Raw genomic sequence first — 7,841 nt, forward strand, 5'->3', positions numbered from 1 at the left:
GGCTTAGAAGATCTTATACGTTTTGTTCTTTGAGATAAAGAGTATGAGTCAACGTCGCTTTTTCTGAATTGATGTAATAAACAAAAGTCTTCTTAAAGTTCATGTTAACTGACTGATATCTCATAGGACAAAACATATAAGCTCTCATAAGCCTGTGTTAACCTCAGACCTTATTTTCAGCATTTATCCCAAAACCCTATTCTTTCCCCCTTAGGAATGACTGAAGGAGCATGAGGTAAATAACTTCAGTTTATGACTACAAGCTGGAGAGCTCTATTGGCAAAGCCCCCACATTTTTTTAAAACATTTTTTTTTTGTTTGAAAATCCTACCCAAGGTAGAAGTTACAAAACACAACCAAGCTTTTTCACATCTCTAATGTCTCTCATTTATGAAATGTATGGTCGTGTAAAAACATTGTTTTATTTCCTTTCAATGTGTGTTGCATTATGGGTATAACTGCATGAACTTCACAAATACCATGTGATCAAAGGGTACAATGTAAACACATATTTACTGTTTGAGGGTGTGATATGGGGGGGCTGGAGACATGTTCATTTTCACATTCTAATAAAAACTTTTATTAACAATGGCAACACTGCCATGTTGCATAGAGCCTTGCTGTAGGGAAACCCCAACCATGGAGATCGGGCACTCATCTTCGTATCTGTGCCATTATAGCACCGGTTACAGCATGGCCAGAGCCATTGAGGGAATCTCCATTTTGACGTAGTCAATTTTCTTCAATGTTGGCTGATCCCTCCTGATGACTCCAACAGGGTCACCAGGAGGGATCAGCCAATGAAGTTGGAAGTCCCACCCAGTTGACTACATTAAAATGGTGGAAGCCCTCAGTGACTCCTCCTAGGATAATACGGCCTTTTGGCCACTAAAGGCCTCTTTCCCTATGACCACAACACTGATTTTCGTACGTCGCATACGCACTTCCTCCGAATTCACTCGTTGACAACAGGCGGAAATATTAACGAATGTAGACTTCAATTTTTGGTAGCTGGTTAAAAGACAACGTTCCAAGTTCCCCCTCCCCCCCACGGGTGCATGTTTTGGTTTTTGCCCTAGCACTACACAGCAGATTCAAATAACCAACTCATCAACAAGCGTTGACTATTTGAATCAGCTGTGTAGTGCTAGGGCAGAAAAACAAAACGTGGAACCAGGCCCCCCCCAAGTTTTAGAAACCCTACTGTAATTGGCTAAGGAAAACAAAGGGTCCCGCCACAGAAACGTGATGTTTTTCTCTCAAAGGACTCTTTAGTGTATTTCAGGGCATGGAGGGTTATCGACCCTTGGGGGACACCCTGGAGTTTTCTCCAAATCCAATATGGCTGCCATAATAGCATTTGATGGGGGTTTAATCATCTGTAAATATGAGTTTTGCAAATAAGATACATCTTTTAGAATTGTGTACTACACTTATGACATTTACAACTATTCTGGTGTAATTCAAATCTATTGGGAATACAATATGGCCACCATCATTACACTCAGTTCCAACTTGTGACCAAACGCATACAAACACTGCCCAATAGAGATTTTATTTAGAGGCAAAATATATGCTCCAGTATGAAAATGAAAATTCTGGGGTTGGGGTGGACACACACACACACAGGGGTTGAGATGGATAGCCGATCGCCCTCAAAAGAAAGACATCTTGCCATGAACCCGGAAGCGGTACACACAGGTGTAGTCCTGGTGACCCCAGTTGTTGAGGACATGGAGCTCCACATACCGATACACTGCAGTAGGGTTCTGAGGGAGAGGGGAGAGCGAGAGAGGTCCAAGCATATTTAATTTTGAGAAGTCTTACTCAACCCATTGTTTTGCATACACATTAGCCCCAAAAGGTATCATCTACCTGTCTCATTAGCCTGCATCTTTACTATGAGTATCTAATAGTTTGTCAGCATTTGACTCACAGGCAATTCGAACGTCTGTAGGGGATCTCCAGCCTGGTCATATGTAAACATTCCGAGTAGTGATCCCTCTTCGCCGACAGTAGACATTCCCTACACAGAAAGAATGTGTGAGACGTGTGAGGGAGTCAATTAAAAGGTATTCAACATAGCACTAAAACATCCCTGTGCAAATTGTCCCACTGTAATTTCTGTGGTACAAAAAAGGAAATAGTCTCAGAGTAGGAGTGCTGATCAGGGAAGGAAAGAGCCACCCCCTACTCAGAGATACTGTGAATACAGGCACTGGGGTCGGAGGTAACTCACGTAGACTGCAAAGTCCTTGGGGGCGCTGTCGATGCGCCCATTAGGGGAGACTGCAGTGGAGAGGTGTTCCAGAGAGACGTGGGTCACGTGGATGGGGTGAGACAGGGCAATGGTCATAGTGCCCTGGGCCCCAGGAAACGGCCAACACTTGCCAGGCAGCACCTGCTGGCCCTGAGGGGATGAAAGATGATCGGTCTTTAACTCTAGAGCAGCGTTTCCCAACCCTGGTCCTCCAGTACCCCCAACCCTGGTCCTCCAGTACCCCCAACCTTGGTCCTCCAGTACCCCCAACCCTGGTCCTCCAGTACCCCCAACCCTGGTCCTCCAGTACCCCCAACCCTGGTCCTCCAGTACCCCCAACCCTGGTCCTCCAGTACCCCCAACAGTACACGGTTTCATTATAGCCCTGGACAAACACCTCATTCAACCTACTGAGTGTTTGATGATTAGCTGACAAGTTGAATCAGGTCTGCTTGTGCAGGGTTACAAGACATTTTTTACATATGGAATTGTTAAGATTGTCATACCAAGGATCATTTAGCTATTTGATTTTTAATTTTCAAAACAAAATATAAAACAATTATTTTGATGAAACATTGAATTTGGCATTACTGATATTACCCATAGAAATACATTGTATAACATATTCACTACATGGTACAGACATTTCCCACAGCTGTGTACTCAATTTTATACACCTGTCAGCAACGTGTGTGGCTGAAATAGAATCCACTAATTTGAAGGTGTCGACATATTTTTGTATACACTACCACTAAAGTTTGGGGTCACTTATAAATGTCCTTGTTTATGAAAGCACATTTTTTGTTCATTAAAATAAAATTGATCAGAAAAACAGTGTAGACATTGTTAATGTTGTAAATGACTATTGTAGCTGGAAACAGATGATTTTTAATGGAATATCTACATAGGCGCACCGAGGCCCATTATCAGCAACCATCACTCCTGTGTTACAATGGCACGTTGTGTTAGTTTATAATTTTAAAAGGCTAATTGATCATTAGAAAACCCTTTTGCAATTATGTTAGCACAGCTGAAAACTGTTGCTCTGATGAAAGAAGCAATAAAACTGGCCTTCTTTAGACTAGTTGAGTATCTGGAGCATCAGCATTTGTGGTTTTGATTACATGCGCAAGTCCCATGATGCTTGTGGGGGTCGTAGAGCAAAACAGAGACCACCATTGTGTTCGTGAGAGTCTCATCATAATATTTTGTAGGCCAAACCGTTAAGACATTTGTGAGAAAACCGGTTTTCGGAGTCTCATGGTCTGACAAACATCACTCTAGCTCTGCCACTTGTCAGAGATATCAGTGGATGTGGTGGATTGAGACAACCCATACAAAAAAAAAACATCTCAAGGTGAAACAGACGGATTTTGATGGGGATTTTTGTATCATGTTAGACTTCTGCAGGCAGACAACATTGTAGGAGAAGGGTTAACCTGTATTTAAACATGGTGGTCACAATGACAGACTTCAGAAAGATAAATATTAGGTACCTGAATGACACAGAGGGAGAGAGAGAGCTACCAACCTGGATGACAGTCCGGGGGGTCTCCGCAGGATACCACAGGGGAATCCCCAGGAAGCTCACGCAGGCCGAACGGGTCTGATACGTCTCAGAGCATCTGCTGGTTACAATACTGCCACCTACACACACGCCCCACACACACAGTGAATATTTCTGTGACATATACAAAGAATATGCTGAAGTACAGTGATGATGTCACAAACCTTGAGACTCCAAGGCAAAGTCAGGCAGTCGGTCCGCCAATGGACGACTGCAATCCTTTATCAACGGTTTCACGTCCCATCTCTCATTCTGCCAGACACAATCACACACCATGATGATGCGTTTTTAAAAAGTTGACATCTGCTTATTTCACCAGAAAATAAATCAACCCACCTGGGCCAGTCGGTCACTCAGCCATTTCTCCATGGCCTCTTTAAAAGCAGGCGTCATGTGTATGTTTTCTGGTGTGGGAGCAGGGGGAGGATGGTTTTGAATTGAGGTCACCTGTTGCTGCAGCTAGAGAACACAGATCACGCACATTAGGAGAAGTGTGTGTGTGTGTATGCACATGTGCCTGCGTGTACGTGCGTGTTACCGTATCACTGGTGTCCTCCAGGGCTCTGACCAGCTGTGTGGTAATGGATTGTTCCTCTTGGAAATCAGACATCTTGCTGCTGAACTCTGCAGCGTCCTGGGCCAGACGCTCTCCGGCAGCAGAGACAGAAATAGAGACACTACAATAGAATAGAATGAAACACAAAATAAATGTATTTTCTACATTGTGAGAATCAGATATTTGTCTTCTAGAATAGAATACAACATTACTTATTTTAATGGGCTAGGAGCTATATGGGTTGTTTCAAGACTGGTCCACACTCACCTGTTCACTTTCTCTCTGACGTTGTTAATCTCACTCCTTACTCCCCTCATGTCTATATTCAGTCTTTGTACCATCTGCTGGTGGACAAAGTTTATTCAATTGAATGCGTTTGTTCATTCCAGAAGGGCAATTATTGATACCACTTCTCAAATGACAAACTGGCAATACTACACAAAGAAAAATAGAAAATAATCCCTGGTACTTCCACTCTCTCATCCGAAAGAAAGAGTCAGACAAAATACATAGCTAGACCTGTGTTTTAAACTTTTTTTTTTTATCTTGGTATGTCGTTACAAAGGGATAGGTAGAGTATTCTCACCTGGGAAATGCCTTGGTGCTGGTGTGCTTTCTGTTTAAGGATCTCAATCTCTCTCTGCAAGACAAGCACAAGTCAGATAAATGAATGTCCAAACATTTTGTGCATTCCCTCCACCCAGCCCTCCCGCTCTGTTTTGTACCTGGATGGTGTCCATTTTGTTTTTGAGAGCTGAATCCATGATAGGACTTCCATACTGTAGAAAGAGTTTTAACTAGTCAACAAGAGTGTTGCCCATGCATAGCTTTCAGCATTCACCCAATCAAAACATAGATAACAGTCTGTACCAAATGGCACTATTCCCTACGTAGCGCACTTCCTTTGACCAGAGTCCACATAAGTGGGGCACTATATAGAGTGCCATGTGAGACGTCACCAGTAGACAGATGAAAAACATGAGGTCCTACCGTAGCCTTTGGAGTCAGGTCGAGTGGAGAGTCAGGTTGAGCCGGGCGGTTCATTGGAAGGTTGAGGTTCATGGTGGGGAACACGATCGGAAAGACAAATACTGCAGGGAAGACATTGTGGTACAGGTCACACAGAGGACAGATGCATAGGAGGATATTTAGACGTGTGAACATGAATGTGTGGGCCAAAAATATCATCAAGGACAACAACCACCCGAGCAACTGCCTGTTCACCCCACTACCATCCAGAAGGCGAGGTCAGTACAGGTGCATCAAAAGCTGGGACCGAGAGACTGAAAAACAGCTTCTATCTCAAGGCCATCAGACTGTTAAACAGTTGTCACTAACACAGAGATGCTGCTGCCTACATACAGACTTGTATGTATGTATCATTGGCCACTTTAATAAATAGATCACTAGTCACTTTAATAATGTTTACATATCTTGCATTACTCATCCCATATGTATATACTGTATTTTTATAACTACTGCACTGCCAGAACTAGAAGCACAAGCATTTCACTACACTCCCAATAACATCTGCTAACCATGTGTATGTGACCAATACAATGTGATACAATTTGATTTTAATGTGACGTCACACTCACGGAAGGTCAGGAGAACAGGCAGGAGGAAGATGACAAACCAGGATGGCAAACCATTCGGGAAACATGACCAGCCTACAGGGACACAGTGCCAAAGATTATGCTAATGCTAACAAACAAGGCAAAAGCAAAATAACATACGCTAAGCTAATGCACACAAGACAGCCAGCCACAAGACATGAGATTAGCTAATGCTAACTACAAGCAGAGACACACCAATTAAAAAAGCCCTTAAAGGTAAATGTAATATTGGAGACACACTGATGCTAAGCTAATGATAACAAACAAGCCTTTTTTCTCTTCTTATTTTTACAAGCACATGCAAATGCCAAGCTAATGTTGTCTCTCATAGACACACTGAACTCACTGCAGCTAGCGCTGGCCCTAGTGCCTATCCCGCTGGAGCATGTCTTGGCCCTCAGTAGCTCCTCAGAATCAGAGCAGTAGCCAGAGCTGTCAATTCTGGCAAAGCCAATGCTGGAGGAGCTCATTCTGGGCTGCAGGGCCACAGAGGCAGCGGGGGTCACAGGAACAGGGGCCACAGTAGGAGACAGGAAGGTCTGCCTTCTCTGGACAGCCCTCACAGTTGGCACCATGCCTGACAGAGGGGGAGAGGGAGGGAGAGAACAAGATGGAGAGGAAAAAAGGGTGAGGGAGGGAGAACTTTAGGAATACATAGCATATTATTGCATAGTATTTCCAATCTACAAAAGTGTCAAACCCAGGCTAGGGACTAGGGACTTAATCCTGTGCTGTCACAACTCATATGATCGTTGTCATGGAGTTGGCAAGACAGAACAAGGGACTAGATAGGGTTTATCAATCTGGACAACTCCTAGCGCAGGCAGGAAGTGATGTGAGCAATACCAATTAATTCATCGCCGTTGATTGGCCGATTTGGATTTTGGATTCCCTTAAGGCCCCCAGTTCTCATTTTCCTCTTGTTGAATAACCTGAGAGAGAGACACACATACATTTTGATTTGATACACATAGTTATGTGCACTAAGCATCATAGCACACACAGTGATACTCTCTCACTCACTCACACACCTAGGCACAGGGCTTTCCTTGTAGGAGACAATGGAGCCAGAGGATTCATCGTCAGAGGACTGGTCATAGTACCCTCCATTAAGAAGCCTTGCACTTCTTCTAGACATGACTGTGAGAAAAATAAAGAGATAGATTGATTTCAAATGCCAGGTCTAAACTAAACCCACCTTTGGTCAGTGTTGTCATGGACAACTTCAATCTTACTTAAAAAACAAAACTGGACAAGTGTCAACCTGTGGCAAACATTGGGTCGTACAGCAAGTTTTTACCAATTTCTCTTCTGATTGAGTATTCATCGTGGAAACTTTTCTCGCATTTTTGAGTTTAAATCAGCATAGATGACACGTCGAATAACCCCGACTAAAACCGTGCTTTTTGAATCAAATGTTGCCTTCTACTTACCCGAGTCTTGTTAGCCAATTCATACAGTAATTATTGCAATCTTTAAACTCAGATGTAGCAGCAGAAAATGTAACTTTGCTAATGAGCCAGTGTGTGGAAAACACTGGAATTTTCAGCGCATTTAGAATGTTGCGTCTATGGAACCCTAGAAATAGAATGGGGGACGCAGTTTACGTCACAATCAGCACGCCTAGCTACATTTATTTTGATTGACAGCTTTCATCACGTGCATCGGTCTCCAAAATCCATTCGATTATTTCGTTCCCTAATACAAATCAATAACTAAATATCGCCACATTGCTCTTATTGCTCTTATTTGTTGTATGTCTGTATATTTCACACACGATGGTGACATTTAGCCACCATATAGCATATGAAAACGTCATAAACCATGATAAAAACATTTATT

At 43.0% G+C, this 7,841-nt stretch overlaps 1 protein-coding gene across 2 annotated transcripts; it reads right to left on the bottom strand.

Moving 5' to 3' along the window:
* Positions 1-1,536: 1,536 nt before the first annotated feature.
* LOC110523194 (uncharacterized) lies at positions 1,537-7,566 on the bottom strand. Of its 2 annotated transcripts, none has more exons than XM_021601672.3 (16): positions 7,433-7,566; positions 7,031-7,139; positions 6,846-6,931; positions 6,346-6,576; positions 5,982-6,053; positions 5,374-5,474; positions 5,109-5,162; positions 4,970-5,023; positions 4,651-4,724; positions 4,366-4,504; positions 4,164-4,286; positions 3,992-4,079; positions 3,792-3,907; positions 2,240-2,410; positions 1,937-2,026; positions 1,537-1,769 (listed from the first exon to the last, which is right to left on the bottom strand). In XM_021601672.3, the coding sequence occupies exons 2-16, from the start codon at positions 7,135-7,137 to the stop codon at positions 1,656-1,658; spliced, it is 1,620 nt and encodes a 539-aa protein (XP_021457347.3). In that variant the 5' UTR covers positions 7,138-7,139; positions 7,433-7,566; the 3' UTR covers positions 1,537-1,655. The 2 variants fall into 2 exon arrangements, with proteins under 2 accessions (XP_021457347.3, XP_021457346.3); XM_021601671.3 differs by having other exon boundaries at positions 4,651-4,727.
* Between the last annotated feature and the right edge of the window lie 275 nt (positions 7,567-7,841).

This window comes from Oncorhynchus mykiss, chromosome 5 (genome assembly GCF_057628025.1).
Source record: "Oncorhynchus mykiss isolate SJ-2025 chromosome 5, ASM5762802v1, whole genome shotgun sequence".
NCBI classification, from domain to species: domain Eukaryota; kingdom Metazoa; phylum Chordata; class Actinopteri; order Salmoniformes; family Salmonidae; genus Oncorhynchus; species Oncorhynchus mykiss.

Bases quoted from the DNA above. Each gene is read 5' to 3' on its own strand.
- LOC110523194 (XM_021601671.3), bottom strand. From the start codon at position 7,137: ATGTCTAGAAGAAGTGCAAGGCTTCTTAATGGAGGGTACTATGACCAG. The intron at 4,505-4,650 runs GTGAGTGTGGAC...ATTCTATTGTAG, and splicing joins GTCAGAGAGAAAGTGAACAG to TGTCTCTATTTCTGTCTCTG. The intron at 4,080-4,163 runs GTGGGTTGATTT...TGTGTCTGGCAG, and splicing joins TGAGTGACCGACTGGCCCAG to AATGAGAGATGGGACGTGAA.